General features: G+C 42.9%; 1 protein-coding gene across 3 annotated transcripts; it reads right to left on the reverse strand.

The window, feature by feature from the left end:
* Window positions 1-273: 273 nt before the first annotated feature.
* Window positions 274-18,516, reverse strand: LOC113156872 (formin-like protein 1). 3 transcript variants are annotated; one of them, XM_026352261.1, is made up of 26 exons: window positions 17,710-18,516; window positions 12,443-12,526; window positions 12,011-12,094; window positions 11,814-11,887; window positions 11,586-11,669; window positions 11,312-11,455; window positions 9,857-9,965; window positions 9,244-9,320; window positions 9,083-9,176; window positions 7,905-7,979; window positions 7,356-7,466; window positions 7,112-7,261; window positions 6,913-7,014; window positions 6,593-6,836; window positions 6,055-6,300; window positions 5,845-5,969; window positions 5,567-5,769; window positions 5,255-5,489; window positions 4,457-4,525; window positions 4,193-4,273; window positions 3,982-4,111; window positions 2,868-3,031; window positions 2,689-2,790; window positions 2,518-2,610; window positions 2,319-2,433; window positions 274-1,230 (listed from the first exon to the last, which is right to left on the reverse strand). In XM_026352261.1, exons 1-26 carry the CDS (start codon window positions 17,866-17,868, stop codon window positions 1,130-1,132), a joined length of 3,255 nt encoding a protein of 1,084 aa, XP_026208046.1. In that variant the 5' UTR covers window positions 17,869-18,516; the 3' UTR covers window positions 274-1,129. The 3 variants fall into 3 exon arrangements, with proteins under 3 accessions (XP_026208046.1, XP_026208047.1, XP_026208048.1); XM_026352262.1 differs by having other exon boundaries at window positions 9,857-9,944; window positions 17,710-17,868; XM_026352263.1 differs by lacking the exon at window positions 17,710-18,516 and adding an exon at window positions 12,654-12,783.
* Between the last annotated feature and the right edge of the window lie 704 nt (window positions 18,517-19,220).

Consider the following 19,220-nt stretch of genomic DNA (forward strand, 5'->3'; position numbering starts at 1 on the left):
AGTTTGTCGTGTCCACTGTGATATTTAAATTTAGCTTGAAGAAGCAAAAATATGAGAAACTGTATTTTATGCTGTTGTTTGTTTATGTAGCCTCAAGAAATGAGTTGAAAGAAAATTATGTGGCTTCTTTACAGTTAAACAGGTTTTATTAAACTAAATTACTGATAAATCTAAACATACACATTATTAAAGTTAGCAGGAGAGCTATGTTCTAAATTCAAATTAAAAAAGCGAAAAAAAAGGATAAAATATTTAAATAAAGTTATGTGATAATTATAGTTTGAAAAAAGCTGTAATTTCCCATAAAAGGTAGAACATGCCAAGAAAAACTTAAGTTATAGCTGCACGAGTCATAACTGTGTCATATTGAGACATTTGGCCTCCACAGAGTGTCACAAAGTCTTGAAATAAGCAAAAAACAGTTAAAATAAAATTCTCATTGACATTAGAAAAGTTTCTTGATATCGAGTATAAAATGATGAACATGGCGTTTTGCTGTCAGCAGTTTGTTTTCAAATGGGAATAAAATCAAAGTAGTTACATGATTCATGAGAAATGTTGAGGCGGCAGATGGAGCGAAACAGAAAGCATCAGAAAGACAGAAAAGATCGCTGGTGTTTACGGCTCTCTGAAAATAATATAGTCGTTTCCTGAGTCGTTAATCAGCCGACTCTGTTTGGAGAATCGTGAAAAATGCACTAAAAAAGTCCAAATGCACAAAATCGAGAACAGTATAAAACAGTTTATTTGCTGAAATGATGCAGAAGTAAAGTAGAAGTTCGACATTCTTGTTCTTCAGTATTAAAAATAATTTAAATATGTTACAAATCTTCAGCAGAATTAGACCGACCACAGAAACTGAAAGGTGATCCTGTAATTAATAATAACCAATTTAAAAATCCATTTTGTACCATTAAAAAAAATATAAAATGATTTGAGGTTAATGACTTCACTTTCAGCTGAGGCTGTGATAGTGAAGCTCTCCTAGCTGAGTGTCTTCAATTAGCTTCAATCAAATTCACCGTCTTTAATGTTACTCAGAGTCGAACTGGTCGGGGTGAAATGATCTTCCTGTGGGTTTTGAAGTGTCAGCTCGTGCTGTAGTGTTTGGATAAGATCGTGTGTCTGGTCAGAGGGAGATATCCGAGCAGACCTGCAGCTGTTGTCCTGGTTTCCACTTGGCACTGCGCCGGCCGCCGTCGCCCCGTCTATACGGCTGATTCCTTAAATCTGTGGCGGGCGACAGAGAACACGGATCATCTACCTGAGACAGGTGACGTCTGTCAGCAGAGACTAACACTAACATCAAGCTTTAGTCAGTTTGAAACTACAGGTACTGTAAAACTGAACCCCACAGTTTAACCATCTAGTGGTTTAGTCTATAACTGAATCAGATTCTTCACATCCTGCATCAGTGGCGTTTTTTTTTCCTTTGAATTGATTCCTATTGATTCTGCATCTCAGTGCTGGTTTCTTTACACCTCAGGAGAAAACTCCTGTAAACAGCTCATATAATAATCTGAGTCCCGTTGAATTTGACAGGAGGCTTCAAACTCCTGCAGTTGAATATTGATTCTTGTTGACTAATGAGGTTTAAAAGGCAGCATCACATCCGCACTGCTCGACATTATAAGACATTATGTTTGTGCTTAGTGTGATTAACAGTGTCACAGCCCTTCACGAATCCATTTCTCAGCGTCTGTTCCTGGACGAGAAACGCAGCAGCACAGGGAAGAAGAAACAGCGAAAGACAGAGGGAATTTAAAGAAGTCACCTCGTCGGTGAAGACGGAGTCGCAGAAGAGACGAGAGGAGCGTTTGGCAGAGCGAGCTGTGAAGGGCACGGACTTAAGAGCTAAAACAGAAGTAAGAAAGAAGCAAAAGGAAAACGGTGGCAGAAGATTAACAGACTGGTTCTTTGTAACTTCTCTCTGTAGGTGGTTTTGTTTCCTAAACGATGAGACCGGTCATTTTCTGTTTCTACTCGCTGTGGTTCTGAACCACAGCTCTGTGCAGGCGGACGCTTCATGACGAGCTCAGGACTCGTTTCCTTTTCCCGTCTGATTTAGTGAAGGTCACTTCCTACCATTTCTACCACCAGCTGGAGAAATGAAACTGGATCAACGCAGATGAATCACGAGCCGTGGTTTTAATAGTGGAGCTCTGTACGATCTAAATCAGATACAGTGAGTAGAGTTAAAAAGAAAATGACCGGCCTCCTCCTCTGATGGACGAACTTGAAATGTTTAAATGACCTTTACACAAGTGAGAACTGCAGGAACTACGTCCTGACACCACGGCTGTCGGGCGGCTGCGTACCTGTGATGATGTCCTCGATGGCTCCGTCCTTCCCCTCCCTCACCAGAGGAGACACCTGCCTTCTCTTCAGCTCAGCGATCAGATCCATCTGCTGCAGTTTGGGAATCATGGGAACCTGGAACATTGAACATGACCATGTTTAGTTTTCAGACTCTTCCCCTTCATCGGTTCCATCATCATCATCATCACCAGACGTTACCTTGCTCTCCACCACTTCAGGTTTGGATGGAGTCGACGGAGCTTCATAGTTCAGGTCGTGTTTCTTCTTGTGCTCGTTCTCCTGCTCTGCTTGCTGTCACACATTAACACAATGAATTATTACTACATGTGGAGGTAACGTGTTTCTTGGTGCCGTTGAGTCGTCTCTCACCTTGTAGGCTTTTATAAATCTGACAAAAACAGGAAAGAACGCGGAGGGTGGGGTGGTTTTAGAGTTCTCTCCAAAGTACTCCACAGCAGAGTCGTACACATCCTGCAGAACAAACGGTGAAGGTGAGATCACTCGTCATATCTGTCGTGTGAATAAACACAGACTGTGTCGACGTTAACCTGAGCAGTTTTTCCATCAGCTGTTAGAGAGTTGAGCAGCTCAGTGTTGCTGCTGAGAAACGTCTTCAGGACGGGATTATCCTTTTCTATGGAGAACTCCCTCCTGGTCACCTCCATGCCTCTCTCCAGAGCCTGCACGTCCTGCTGAATACTGTCCAGAGACACTAGAAAACACACGTTAGCATTCGGAAGGTGAGTTTGGTTTCTGTTTGACTTTTACTGCAGTCAGTAGATAATAATGTAAAGACGGTGAAAACTTCAGCAGTCACCTGTTTGTAATTATCTGAAATTCATTAGCAGAGATCTGATTTCACTTTAACATCCAAAGATGATTGTATTTACAGTATAAAGAAAAAGTATGTGAAACATTCATGGGTTTCTGCATTAATTTCTCTTTAATGTAATGTGAAGTCAAGAGTATTAACAAATATAATGTGACTAAAACAATTACAAAAGAAATTCTGATCTTTTATGTAAGAACAACCATGAAAACCTCATAGTGCGAGTGGAAATAGTTTGTGAACCCTTGGAATCAATAACTGGATAAATCGTGACCCTTTTACTCCAGATGTTGTGCTGTGTGTTCAATATAGTTTCAACAGTTCATAAAACATTTTGCTAATACAGCTGTGCAGTGTCAATGTGCTCTTTGACAAACTTCAGACGTTCAGTAATGTTCTGTTTAGTAAACAGCAGCTTCCTTCGCGGTGTCCTGTCATTGACACCCTGCTAGTTCAATGTTTTACCTGCTGTAGACTCATGAACACAGATGTTAGCCAGTTCTAATTTTGACTGGTCGCCCACTTCTTGGTAGAGTAGCCACAATCCTAAAGTGTCTCCATCTGTAGATTGTCTAACTGTAGACTGGTGACCCTTTCAATCTGGATGTAAATCAACTATTCTTGATCATAGAACCTGTGAAAGCTCCTTTTGGTGACGCATGGCCAACATTAGCACATTCTCATGGTATTATATTTAATACTCTTGACTTAGATAAATATTAGATCACATTTTATGACAAATTAATGCAGAAAACCATGAGATCCAGGGTGCGAGTGGTTCACATACTTTTTCTTGCCACTGTAGGTGGAGGTGTGTTGACTGTGGAGCTCACCGAGTGCGGCCTTATCCAGAAAGTGGAGTTCAGAGTAGAAGGACTGGACCTCGGGATATTTCTCCTGGATGATGTTGACGATGAAATGCAGCAGCGTCTGTTTACGGTCTGTAGATTTAGTGTCCAACAGCTTTGAACAATAAAAACTAAAATTAGACCGATGACCAAAGACGAACTAAACTGAAACAGAAATCACAAATATTCATCTCACCAAATCTAAACTCTGCAGACGGAAACCGTACGCTGCTCCTCGCTTGCTGCTGTTCATGTAGTTTCCAAAAGCTAAGATGATCTTTAAATGACGCAGAAACGAGTTCATGTTAAATGTTAAACACACAGAATTATTATATTATCTTATAGTGAATTACACAAAATGAGATGTGATTCAGTTTTCTGAAGGTCTCTAATTAATCTAATTATGCACTGAGCAGTGAAGAGACCACGAACATCTTCTCTTGTAGAAATAAAAACGTACCTCAAGGATTTTCTTCAGCTTGATGGAGGATTTGAGCGACATGGAGGCGGCGATGATGGCGTTCAGTTGCTGAAGAAGAAGAATTATCAATTAATTATATCAGACGGTGCAATTAATAAAAGTTACAATTAATTATTTGCTTCTTAATCAAATCCAATTGTTCTGAGTTAGATTAAAACGGGAAGGTGCTCAGATGATTTATTTTATTATGTCTTTAGTAACTTTGTCATTTAAATAATTTTCACCGTTTTCTTTTATTCTGTATTTATGTAGATTTAATAATATGAACTGTCTCTATTAGATAAATTAGATTAATACTAATTAGATCAAAATCTTAAACGTCCTTAAACACTAATTTCATTAAAATAACATTTTTGAATAATAACTGGTTGTTACATGATTATCAGACTTTACTATAATTATAAACATATTAAAATATTTATTTTTAAATCTAATCAGGACAAATCTTTTTACCAAAGTCCAAAAACTAAATCACTTTATATTTATTTACAGAGGTGAATTCTCTTAAATGAAATGTGAACTAACCGCAGCAGGTTACTGTAGTAATTCATTCTTTAATTAACTTATTTCTAACTACGACGGAGACGTGATGTAAACTGTTTTCATCTAATGAGCATGAAGTAAAGTTACTGTACGTTACATCAGTCGACATTTTTCGATCCACTTTAAGTGAAATACGCTGATAAAGCTCCTGATGACTGAACTTCCTGTTCTTAGCGGTCTCAGGTGTTCTGGTCTTGGACTGAAATAAAAATATTAAATATATATTGCACTGACCGGCTGTATTAGCTGGACACTCTCGGGGAAGTTGCCCATGAAGGTGAGGGTGCTGATGCGCTGGGGGAGCCGCGGGATCTTACTGAAGAGCACCATGAAGCGGTCCTCCTCGCTGAGCTCGTCCAGGGGCCTGCCCTCACACTCGTAGTTGTGGATCAGCTTCATTTCGTACTCTGTGGGGATGAAACGCTCCAGAAGCTCGAGGAAGTCCAGACTCAGGGCCTTCTGGTTATACCTGTGGGACACAGTCCAGTACTTTAGGATTTTACCGTCTTATTCTTCACATGTTGTGAAGTAACGTTGAGCACGTACGTCTCGATGGCGCAGCAGATGTCCGATCCAGCCACGCCTTCCTTGCGCAGGGTGATGGCCAGATTTTTGGCCCTGTTGGGCTCCATCAGAGACACTTTACTGGGCGTCTTGTGAGCGAGTTTCTTCTTCAGTGTACCCGGGTCTACAGGAGCCAACTGGGCCTTAGTCTTGAACTGTTCCTCGAAGTCGGCCATGTTTACCTCCTATAAAACAAACAGAGCTGCAGCTGGAAAACAAATGAGCCACAGAGGTGGTGTAACGGTGAATTATGAACAAACCTCGAAGACGTGCTCATCGTCCAGCTCGCTGAAGATGGTTCCCACCACCTGGTTGGATTTGAGCGCCTGCCAGTTGAACAGCGGCATCCGATATTTGGTCTGAATGGGTTTCTTCATTTTACGACCTGCAGAGAGTAAAAACTAATTTTAAATATTCTATTTAATAATAACTTAGTGTGATTCTATCAGGAGATCTGATGGTGGACTCACCTGAGCTCCCTTCAGTCCCGCTCCCTGACAACAGTGTCACACCGCCTCCAGGGGGCAGCACAGGAGGTGGAGCTGCAGGTGGAGGTGGAGGAAGAGGAGGAGCTGTGGATGTGCCTGAAGGTGGTGGAGGTGGAGGAGGAGGTGGTGGAGGTGGAGGAGGAGCATTTACCTTCACAGACTGAACAGAACCATCAGAGAGGTCGGGGGCGGGGTCACGGGCAGAACCTGAATCAGTTTGATCCTCAGCTGTCGAGGAAACGACGACACAGTTATTTGTCTGAACAACGTGTGTTAACATTTAAATTAGATTCAGGTAGAAGAGGAGACTCTACTCTACTCGACTCTACTGATGTCTGACACTGATGTCATTTCTGGGCCTTGTTCATTTCCGCTCAGCGACAGAAACTCTTGTTCTTCTTGTTTCATTTTCTTCATTATTCAGTTTGTTTTCTTCTCTCCGTGTTTTTTTTTAGATTTTCATCGTATTTTATTTTTAGAAGCTCCTTCAGTACAAACATGTGACGATACCAGATCTGACCTTTCTGTGTAGGATTCTGGATGACAGGCACCACCTGGACGTCCAGGTGTCCAGATGGAGAGCGCTCCATTCGGAGGAGCCCCTGCTGCACCAGAGCCTGAACTTTGACCTCCACCTCCCTCAGGGCCTGGGCGGCTCGGTCTCGCTCTCGCTGTCTTTCTCTCTCCCTCTCGAGCTCGAGGTCTCTCTCTCGTTCTCGCTGCTGCAGCAGATTCACCTGAGAGCTGGATTCACGTAGACTCTCCTGAAGCAGACAGTGAAGAACAGTGAAGCAGCTCAACTGCTGGTTGTCAAAGTAAAGATGACGGAGGCTGCTCTACCTTCAGCAGCGCCACTTCTTTTGTCGTCTGAATCAGCTTCTTCTCCAGCTCCGAGACTTTCTCCATCGCCTCCCTCTCGCTCTCCTGAAGCTTGTCGTTCAGCTGTGACACCGGTGCGAAGCGTTCATTTACAAACTGTGACTAACATCAGTCATTAAGTACAAACGCTCTGCACCACAGTAATGAGCAGTGCATCCACCTGTGTGTTGTGCTCCTGCAGCTCCTCCATGTGTTCCAGCAGAGCGTTCTTCGTCTCGGCGTCCTCCAGAAGAGCTCCCACATCGAACAGGTTATCGAGATAAGCCTGGATCTGCACCAGCAGCCTGTCGCTCTCTGTGAACTTCAGCTTCTACGAACAAATTAAAAAATTCAATAAATTAACATGAGATACAACAGAACTCGTCTGTTAGAGGCCAAACTCTGGGGTTAAAGGTCAGACGTGCCTCCAGGTAGTCGTCCAGCCCATGTTGAGTGAACTCATACTGGAGGTAGACTCTGAAGTTCATGTTTTCCACCGAGTGAACCACGATGTTGATGAACTGCATGCAGGCCACCTGTGGACAGAGAGTGAAAGTCATTAATTATAATTTAACTTCTTTTAATTGCTGGTTTCCTTCTCAGTTTACTCTTAATTAAAGCAAAGACATGTTTGTTCATGGCTCTCTCTCCTACTGTAACTCTACACGTCCACCCCTCAGAGCTTTTCCACTTTTCAAACTGCTGATGATGGGAGGACGACTTCTTACGATGCTTTGATTTAAACAGAACTAGAACACTGACATCTAGTGGCTCCAAATGGTTACAGCTCTTTAATCCTGGGGCTCTACGACACCTCTGAACCACCACCTGGTGCTTTTTATGAAAATCGTATAAATCTTTACTGATAAAATAATAATAAAATTAATTTGCATGAAATTAATTCCTACAGAAAATGAGCAGATAAGTTCTTTAAGTGTGATGTTTTCCAGTGTTACATCTGAAAACTGTTTTACCATGAAGTCGATGTTGCTGTCTTCGTTGTGGAAATACTCCATGAGCTTCTCAAAGCGACTTTTCTCTCCACACACCTGAAAAACAACCACCACCAAATGACATCTCCATATGCTTCACCATATGTTCCCACACGGGGGCAGTGTGCTCTCACAGATCTGTCTGTGTTCCAGTGTAATAGTCTGTTGTACGTTTCCTTCCCTAAACCAGACTTCAGTGTTACATTAGAATTAACTAGCAGCTCAGCAGACTGTCTGTCTCGTCCATTAGCAGCTGCGCAGTCGGAGTTTACTGTGTCTCCACCTTTTCCCACTCGTTTCTGCTAAATAATGCATCGACAGGCTGCACCAACCAAAACAATGCCCACGTTCTGCAACTAAGGGACACATAAGTAGGCTCCTGGCTCAGCGCCCAGCTGCATCTACTTTACGACCACGAGCTCTATCGCTCGCTCCATCTTCCTCCTTCTGCAGCCCTCGCCCACGCCAACAACAAGAGCCACTGTGATACTCTAGTCAGTGCTGTAGTAACTGAGCTGAGGTCTGAAGATGTTGGTGATTAGATACTTTAAACAAACAGGTTTCTCTTAATTAAAGGACAATTCTACATTTTCCTGCTGTCAACAATTACAGAACACAACTACTAATTTAAAGTAGAATTGTTAGAAGTATTGTTTGTCGTGATAATTTGATCTAATTTAATGAGACACTTCATCTTTTAGTTTATAGTAAGTTTACTTTGAGCAGCTCTGAGCTTCTGCAGATGAAGAAGATCTTTGCTGTTCAGTCAGAGAGGACTGAACGTGCTGCACAGCAGATCTCTAACGCCCCTGACTTCTACTAATAATAGACCCTCCTGGTTCAGGTTCAGGCCTCTTTCTGTGTGTGTTGCTGCAGCAGCAGGAGGCGATCTGTTAGCAACAGTTGCTGCTTTCTCGGGCGAAGATGAGAGAAGGTCGAGGAGAGGTCGGGAGCAACACGAGTGTTTCACATATTTACGGCTCTTTAGTCGTTTCGTCTGGTGGGGGACAACTGGACAGAGCAGCTGACGGGCGACAGGAGGGTCTGGGGTTCCCCTGAACCTGCTTTTAAAGAACACACTGGTATGTGGGGGCACTTTAAAATACACTTCTAGACTTCAGACCGGGTGTTGAAGTGCTGCTACGTTATATCCTTCATACCTCTTTGAAGTTGTCGAAGGCAGAGAGGATAATGTCGTGGCCTCCTCTCACCAAACACACGGCAGCCAGCAGCTCCAGCACCAGAGCTTTGGTCCTGAGAAGTAGAAACAATGACTTGAAAACTGAATGAAAGACTTTATGAAGCCTGAAACGTTTTGTACCTCTGGTTTCTGTTGTTGAGGCTCAGAGTGATCTCGTTGACGCAGCAGGGATGATTCATCACCAGGTTAAAGCCCGACTAACACAAACATACACAAAATGACAGAAATAAAACCAAACAGGATTTAAACTGCACCACTTATAATCTTCTTAATGTTTTACTACATCAGTTTCTAATTTGGCAGCTATAAGAGAAAATTTCCTCCAGACAAATAAGGTTTTTGTTTTTGTAATTAAGAAAGTTAAAATTGTCAGAAAGTCAATTGTGACGTTATTTTAATGAAATGTTGCATCTTGGGAGCGAAGAAAATAAAACTATTCTGTTCTGTAAAAGATTGTTTGCATCTGAATATCATAAAAACTGAAATATAAGATTTAAGTTTTATGATAAAAGTTTCTTCTAAGTCTAATCACATCTTCCGTCTTTCTAGTTTGGGGAACAGCTTTTATTTTTTAACAAATAATTACGACTTAGTTTCAGTTAGAAAGTAAAACTGTAAAATTATATTTGGAACCTGTGAACTCATCGTTTCCTGACTTCCTGACAAACAGATCATAGCTTATTATAAAACAAAGATTAAAGAGCGGTCAGGATGTCGAGGTGGTTTCAAATACCTGATAGTTCATGATGGCACGTAAACACATGATGCAGAGATGAACGTCGTCTTTCTGACCCACAATACGAGAGTTCCTCTGAGCTTTCCTGTTTTGGAGAGAGTTGAATCTGCCAGGTGAGAGACGCTGCAGTTACAGCTCTGTTGTCCCTACACCCACTAAAATAGGTCAGATATTCAACTCTTACACCTGCTGTCAGTAAACACGATGCACATAACGATGATTAAAATGTTCAAGATAAGTTCACAGATCAAACAGGATGATGTGCAGCCTTCTTTAATGACAGGTTAGAATCTGTTTATCTGCTTCACTCACATTTACACCTGAAGGTCAGAGTCAAACACTAAACACCAAAAAACAGATTCACATGTTTTCACTGTGACAAGAAAGCAGCAGCTTCAGATCAGAAGGGTTGAACGTCAGAGTTCAGATGTTCGTGTGCAGCTCATTAGTTCAAATTGAACCTGTGTGTGATTTGACAACTGTGACACGGCTGCATCGTCAACATCTCGTGTAACTTCCTGTAATTTGTCAGTAAACCTCTGTTTACAGTTTCTCCTCTGAACACGTCCAAACCACCTCAGTCTGACTCTGACTTCATCTCTGACATGGTCTGTCCCTCTGATGGACTCATTCCTGATCCTCTCCGTCCTCGTCCCTCAACATCAGCTCTGCCTCCGGTCTCCAAACCGTGCGTTTGTGTATCTGCAGTTCTTCTTCTGCTTTCTCTCTCTGACACAGATGGACGCTGCTCTGCTCCTGTACTTCAGGCTACATTCATATTACAGACATTAATGCTCAAGTCAGATATTTATTAGTGAGAACCCGTCTTTGATGGACACGTATCCTACTCCAGGATGAACACTGCAGTCCTACAGGTCCTCAAAACTGCTGCTTACGACACTTCAGTTTCCAGTTGGAGGGAAATCCCTTTCACCTCCATCTCTGTCGTATCTCTATGTTTAATCTGATCCGACTGTGAGGAGCCGACACTGACCGATCCCGACGGACCAGCTGTGCACTGACGAGAAACGCTGAATAAAACCTGTGACTTGTGACGTGATCGTTGTGGCAGCAGCTGCACTGTCAGAGAATTAAAAAGAATCTGTTTGTTTTTGATTTTGAACTAATCTCTGCAGCTCGGACTTTTTTAAACTGAGTAGTTCAGTGTCTGTATTTAGTCCATCTGTGAGAGACTCTGTCCACACAACTGTCTCATCTGTTATATTCTTTGTTATGTATAACATGTTTTATATCATGTATAAATCCTCTACACCCTAAATGTCCCATATTTATACTCAGTTATGCTCATGATGCTCCCATCACTGCATTATTGTTCTAAACCTCAATGAGATTCCTAATAAATAAAGTTGTACGTGATATCAGACCTTACATGAACACAAACCGGTAAATGTGCCGTCTTCACCGCCTGTATCTCATCGTCCGAGTCCTCACCTGACTGTGAAGGCCTTGTTGGCCTTTGAGGCACTGTGGGAGGGTGAGTTGCTGGCACTTCTGCTCAGATCTTCCACTGACTTCTCCATATTTTTGCCTTTGTCCGTGGGCAGGGAGCCGTTGTCCAACGTGTCCACGTCGTACCTGTGACAGTCACATGACAAGAGTCACACTTCAACACTCATACATATTTTGCTTCTTGACCCAGATTGTCGTCGTTCAACGTTTTCTGCCTCACGGATGTGAGATCGTGGGATTTCAGGCTGATACCTACGTGACAGCACTGTGGGCACATGACAGATAATCCACGAGGACATCCAAGCCTTGGTTTTCTTCATTGAGGAACTCCTGAGCCCAGCTGGAGGCAGAAAACAGGTTCTGACTTAGAGACAGTTGTAAAGAGCTGTTCTGGGTTTAAAATATGGGAACGAAGCATCATAAACTGGTCCTGAATGCAGATAAACAGCTTAGTTTGTTTATTTTATGTTGAATTGAAACTCACCCTATATGATTTGTCCTGAGGGAAATTTCCAGCTCTCTCAGGACCTGAGTGGACTCCTGGACTCGTCTCTTGAACTGAAACGTGAAACGACAGGAGCTTAGTAAATGGGTCAGTTAACGACTATTAAAATGAACTAATCCTCTTCTACAATAACATGAAACTTTAAGCACAAACTGAAGCTCAGACTGAGTCTGTACCTTTCGACTGGCTCCTCCGTGATCCACGTAACTCTTCAGCTTCTCCAAATAAGCAGAGGGTGGATTCTTCACTTGGAAACGCTCCTGCAGATACAGAGGAGACACACACGAACTGACGGCTGTGCTGAGTAAAAGGCAGGTTATCACCCTGCACCTCTTATGCAAATGAATTTGATCTTAATAAGCTTCTAGAAATGATTCTACTGTGGTGCATCAGTTATACTCACTCCCAGTTCAGCTAGTCCCTCTCCTGCCTTTTAAATTAATTCATTAATCTAAGAACAGTTCACACAGACTAAAGTGAAAAAATTTAAATCTTTCAATTACAGAAAAGCTGCTGACTGACCTACGACCTACGACCTACGGTTCACTGCTTATTAAACATGATGCATTAATCATCCTGCTTGTTTTACAAAGCTAAATAAAACCCACCTGGTCACAGATCAGGTCCCACTTCTTCTCGATGTCGTACTGACTGAGGATCTTCACTTTGTCTGGAGGAAGATTCATCGTGTTCTGGAAAAAGAGAAAAATCAGTTCAGTGAATATTAAACATCAAGGAGCTGATTTTAGTCTTTTTCAATCTTCTTCTGGTCTTTGTGTCGTTTTCTGTCGCTCTGTGACAGGATGTAATGACTTCTACCTGCAGGGCAGGTTTTCACCTGACAGCTACAAAACCACACGTTGGTCCGTGTTGGTAGATCAGCAGGAGACAGTGTGGGTTGTTGTGAGTCATTCGCTCTAACAGTGACTCTTCTTCCTCCACGGTGGATCAGACCACTCTGATTGGCTGTTCAGGTTAACGAGTCACTGCACGAGAGGAGAAGTGAACTCCAGAGACAGATTCTCGATTAGAAGTAGCTCTAAACCATCTACAGTTCTTAAATCTGCTTTTCTTTTTTGAATGATGAATGCAGAGTGCTGCCCCCTGTTGGTACAGACAGTTATTTACCTGCCTGTCAGGATCAGTAATGGGTTCTGAATTATTCACAGACACAGGGAAGATTCTGTACCTACAAACTCTCCTGTTAACGCCTCACAGACATCGTCTGCCCCGTCGGGCCCCGGCTGATTCACCACTACGAAGCCTCCTTTAATAATTCACTGTCACTCAGAGGGGAACCGGCGTCCTCAGGTACTGACGAGTCCGGTACTGAGTCACTCTTGGTTTCTGTTTTGTGGACGCTGCGTCACTGTTGTCACAACAGGTGTGTTGTTCAGGACGCAGCATGGTGTCACTCTTCACCTTCTGATGTACGACACACAGGTACGACTGTGCTGTGTGTCAAAGTTCACACACATTACACTGACTGTGTCCTATTTAATAAACAGTTTCCAGCACACAGACACATCAGCTGGACTAATTATAACCCCCCCACACATGAAACTGGGTTATGCAACAGGAGACTCGCTCAAGGACGACGCTCACTCAGCTTTGTCCTCTTTGCTAAAATTCTTCATGTGGTGTCAGAGCCCACGTCTCCGTCACGAGCTCAGTAACAGGAATGTCCAACAGTGATTGTCTAACTCAGCAGAACCACAGCAGCAGCTCCTACAATCACATCTGTTGTGTTATAATGCAGCCATTTAGAGACAGAATCTCTAAAACATGTGCAGGCATCACGTGTTGCACTGAAAAACAAGGGCACAACGCAGACAATCAATGGTGTCGTGAGCTGGATGTGAGTCTGATAAATGATGAGCGGAGCTGCTGCATCGACGTGTGCTGGATGTATCTGAACATGGAAAAACAACCTGAGCTTCAAAACACGGCATCAACTGTAAATAATATATGATCAGCACAGACGTGGCAGCTATTCACGCACAATAAATACATCTTATTAGTCCTCTCCCTGTTTTATTGCTGCTTTCTTTACCCAGTGAAGCTGCATTTGGTGGTGGACAGGGGCCTAAAGCTGCTCAGATCCTTAAACCGACAGGTCACCTGCTGCCTAACATTTGTCATTACACCTGTCGGTGTCCCCTCTGACCTGTTCTGGTGCTGGTTACGAGTTTTTGTAAGTGATTGAACAAGAGGTTTAGTTTAACAACACGAACTAAACCTCCAGGAAAGTGAAGAATTGACAGTTTTGTGTCGCTGAATAATTCATAGTGGTGAATTTCTGAACTTGCTGAGTTTCCCAAAAGGACGAATCAATAATCACAGAAACAGCAAAGACTGAATGTGTGTCCGTGTTCTCCTTCCTCCTGTCTGCTCTGCATTTAATAATTTAAGAAATCATTTCTCATTTGCTGCGTTTACAGACACAGGATTTAGGTTTTAGGATGTTGGTTTTCACTTCACACACAAAATAATAAAAATAACTAATAACTGCACATGTGTACTACATTACTGTAGTAATACTGTAGTAATACTGTAGTAATACTGTAGTATTACTGTAGTGCATTCAGTGGTCACACTTCAGGATGTACAGATTCACCAGCTTCAAGCTGATTCTCACCGTTGTTAAGCATCAGGAAACATCAGGATATTTGAGAAAACAAGACGTTAAAAAGATGAATATTCATAAAGACCAGAGCCTGAACTCTGTCATCAGTCCAGCAGGTGGATGTCATTTGGATTTCCTGTTTCCTCTTCAAACTCACGAATGTCCCAAAGGATCAAATTCTAATAATACAAAATCAGCTTTGTGTGTTTGTAATTCACTATTTTACATTTATAGACATCTGAATATTTAAATTCTCCTCATTCGGGGCTTTAATCAACAAGAGAACAACATAAAAAACTTAATTTAAGAGATTCACAAAACACCCAGATAACATGTTGAGTCAATGTTCGCTCCCTCTCGTCCTCCGTCTGTAAATACAGTACACAAATCCACAGATGCACATTTACAATTCCACCCACTGCTGCATTCCCTGTTGGCAGATATGTAAAGTGTTATGTAAAACACTGGGGGAAAGTGCTCTGCGTACGTTTGGACGTGACTGAAGCTTCATCACATTATCAGAGTCGAACTGTGTGAACACCGCACACACTTCTGTTGCTCTCATATTGATTCTTCTAGTCTGGAAACGCTGCAGTGGCGTCGGACACGACCGCCACAGAACGGGTGAAGCATCAATAACTGCTGCTCACAGAGAAACCCATTGACCACCAGTTTATGTCACATCCAAATACTGAGCGCTCGCATGCAAATGCACACACGCAGTTCTCACTTCAGAGGAAAGTCTGACTGTGAGTCTCTGCACAATGAGACCAGTTTCAGTTTCTCCTCACTTCCACCTCTTCAGCCTGCAGCCGGCTGGTTTGTATGCAGACCGAGTCCCACTTCCACTTAGCACGGGAGATTTGCTATGCACAGTCAGCAGAAGATGAAGTGGGGGTTGAGGAGGTGCCGACTTGCTGGAGGGACGATCTGCTGCATATTTGGTGGCGTACAGCAGTGATAAAGCAAACTGCCTGCTGTTAACACCCTGAACGTGTTCAGCACGGAGCAGGGAGGAGAAAACATTTTAGGAATGAGGTTGTTGCTCATGAAAACTACTGAGAACCTGCACATTCATACAAACACAAACTACTGCAGCCGGCACAAGACGCCCACTGTTAGCACTTCAGTTCACTGCAGTGGTCGTCCCAGCACCCTGACACACACACACACAGATCTACAACATGGTTGCACACTGAAAGTAAAAACACATGCAAATATCACTCCATGCAAACCAGAGACTGCATCAGCTGCAGGAACAACTTTTATTAGAGCTGCAGATGCAGTTTAGGGAATTCGATTCTGTTTCTGTTTATAGAGAAAACAATAAAACCATAGATGTTACACACACACGAACAACCAAAGCAGAGTACAACAAGGCACCAGGTAGACCAGAGCAACTGATTTGCCTGCACTTCTGCGTGTCTACATTTAATCACTGGCAGGAAACAAAGGTAAACAAATGTGAACGTGACACATTTAAACATAAATGACTGCAAATAGATTCAATCTGCATGGTGTGGTGTGACAGCGGAGGTCTGTGAACATCTCAAACACCTGCTTTCAACCACGTTTCTGCTAATAAACGCAGGTTTTCTAAAATACACTGGAACATTTGGATGCAGTGAACACGTTTCCTACAAAACCATCACTGCAGGTTTGAGTCCACACAGTTTGCATTACATCTCTAAATGAGGGATGAGCTTTAAAAGGTTTTTAGCATTTTCTGCAGCGCATTATTTTATTATTCTTACTTTCTAATTACTATTATCAACCAGCAGGCTCACAGTTTGAGGGCCTCTGCCAACATTAGGCCGTTCAACTGTAGCTGTAACAGAAAACACCAAGGTCAGGTCCTGAGCGCAGAGGATTTAATGACTGATTAGTACAATATCTTTTCCAAAGTGACACAACTGAACTGTGGCTGTGAACTAAAGTCTGTGATTTGTTGATTCCCTCTCATCCCTGTTCATCTAACCAAAGCAAAAAGAAGAAATAAGAAGAAGAAGAAGAAGAAGAAGAAGAAGAAGAAGAAGAAATACTTTTCTTCAACTGAAAAACAAAGTTTGGTACAAAGACACAATCCAAGACTGAGCCTTCAGTGATTCTGCTGACAAACCACAGATTCTAGTTTTGTTGAACTCACCTACATGTTTAAGTACTAATAATCTGAACATGATCTCAGCCATGAAGTCTCATCATTGTGTACATCAGTACATCTAGTTCAGCATCAGATTTAATGACCTTTAACCCCATGCGTCCACCAAACATCAAAGAAATCAGCTCAAACTGAATAAAAACGAGTCCCTCAGCTGAGATCATACCAGTTTTGATTGGGCCCCGACAGGGAGTGGTTTATGTGGTTTATGTGGTTTCTGTCCACACACACTGATCAGTCTCTGTGGGAACAATAGAACAGGGTTCATGAGGGTTTTCATCGACTTCACCTTCAGGAACCTGTTTCTGACAATCAGCCTCAGGCCTGTTTGTTTGCATCAACGCTATCAAAAGACTCATCAACATGACATCACAACTGTCAACGGCCACCGGAGGAGATCGGATGGATCAACGCAGACAAGAGTAAAGAAACAAAGGAATGAAGTTAGACACACGGCGAGTGGTCGGGCCACATGTTTAACATACAGCAGCTCGTCAACACGTAAATCACAGGTATGAGCTCAGGTAGCAGAGCAGCTGTCTACAAACTCCAGGGTTGGTAGTTCGATTCCTGGTGGTGCTGACACGTCCTGGCATCTGTCCACCCACACACTCCCCAAGGGGATCGATACAGGTTTTTTTTAATGTTGTGCGTCCACAAAGCAGCAGCATCACAAACACCTCATAACCCTCTGGAATGAATAACGAACAGTCTGCGTCTGTTCTGTCTCCTTCATCTCTCTGTGTAAACACTCCTGTTAGCGTTTAGGACATTATTAGAGGATTCGTAGCTGTAATGATTTTTAAGTTACACCTCTTAATAAAATGTAAACAAACCCGACTTCCCCATCAGCGCTGCTCCACTAAACCCTGCACGGAGCCTAAAGCTGCAGTAAGCCCCAGTATAAAGGATCCCTTATGTATCTTTCCACAGTGGCGTTGTGTACCTGGCACAGCGATAAGCTCGTCCTGACGACGTGCACATTTCGAACATATTCTGAATTCTTTGTTTGGTTGCTTTGTTTGCATTGTGTGATTTTCTTCTGTGTCAACGCCGACATGAAAACCGAGCTGCAGCACGTCACCACTCACCAGCACGGCGCTGAAACGCTCCTCCAGCTCCTCTTCAGGTGGCATCGGGAGTTTTGGAACCGCAGTTTGTTTCTGGGGGCCCGAGGTGACTGGAGGGGCCGACACAGCCTTGACCTCCTTGGAGTGGGGTAGCTCCATGCTTCCTGCTGCATTTCCCATGACTGTATATCCAAAAGAAGTGATCTAGAAAACACACGGTGGGTAACTAAAGTTAAAAGTTAAAAGAGGCCGTATCTACTTGTTCAAAGTTCAGTCCAAGACTCTGTCTGGCTCTGGCCAGTGACCTTTATCCATTTCCATGACCCCAGTTTGTTGATGCAAGTCGCCCTCATTATATGTCCATACTGTCATGAAATCCACCTCTGCCTCTGAATGAGGCTCAGACCTCGCACAGATCCCTCTGCCTTATGAAACCCTAGAAAGAGGGAAGGGGATATCCTGAGAGTGACAGACGGGAGTGACAGCTGAATGAGTGAAAGAGAAAAGAGGGAGGAGACAGATCACAGCCACAGGACGAGGCCTCAACACCGAGTAAAACCCAAGACTAAAAGGCCGACAAAGCAAGGAGTCTCCCTCTGCACAGGTGAGCAGGAAAGTCAGGAGTACTACTCCCATAGCTGCAGCGCTCTCAGGTAAAGAGACTTGTTGGGCTTGCAGGTGATCTACGGACGTCCTCCATCTGCTGTGGGGCGCTGGGAGGCTTTGGGTGTTTGATCCCCATGTCCAGAGGTAGAAGAGGAAGAGAGGAGAAGGAAGAGAATCACCAGGCAGCCACTCTGTCTGTCCGACACAGGGACAGAGAGAGACAGAAAGCAGCAGCAACACATCCAACAGCAGAGTGCACACAGCGCTGAGCCCTCTGGGTCCTAATGCCTCCACGTATGAGCTGCACTTTAATCAGAGAGTGCTGATGGAGCCTGTTCACGAAAGGATGAAAAGAAGGCAAGAAGGCACATGTTCCTTTAATAATCTACAGAAAGTTAAGTTAACAGGAGAAGTCTGGAGATTTTCTAGGTTATTTTTAACAAATCTCACAAAGAACAAACTTAAATCAACAATTAACCAACAGTATAGTTAATAATAATCATCAGATGATTATTATTAATAAATAATAATCATCAGATGATTATTATTTATTAATAATAATCATCAGATGATTATTTCACTGATGAATCCAACAGTTATTTTTCAAAACACCTGCCACAAAGTCCAACAACACTAAAATAATCACAATCAATTCACTGATGATTGTAGTTCTAATTGTGTGTATTTAAAGTCGATTAGTAATAAACACAAACGCCTCTTATTCCCATGGATTTGGAAATGCTGTAATAGACTGTTAATACTCTCAGGATCACTGCATATGGATAAATCCAGTGCTGAAAACAGTCCTAGCTCTGTTTCATCCGGTTTGATTTGACCAGAACCAGACATGAGTTTTTATTAATAAGAAACACTAAATGAAGGCGGCAGCAGGTGTTTCACAATCCGGGGGAACGGGCAGCCGAATG

Source organism: Anabas testudineus, chromosome 19 (assembly GCF_900324465.2).
Source record: "Anabas testudineus chromosome 19, fAnaTes1.2, whole genome shotgun sequence".
NCBI lineage: Eukaryota > Metazoa > Chordata > Actinopteri > Anabantiformes > Anabantidae > Anabas > Anabas testudineus.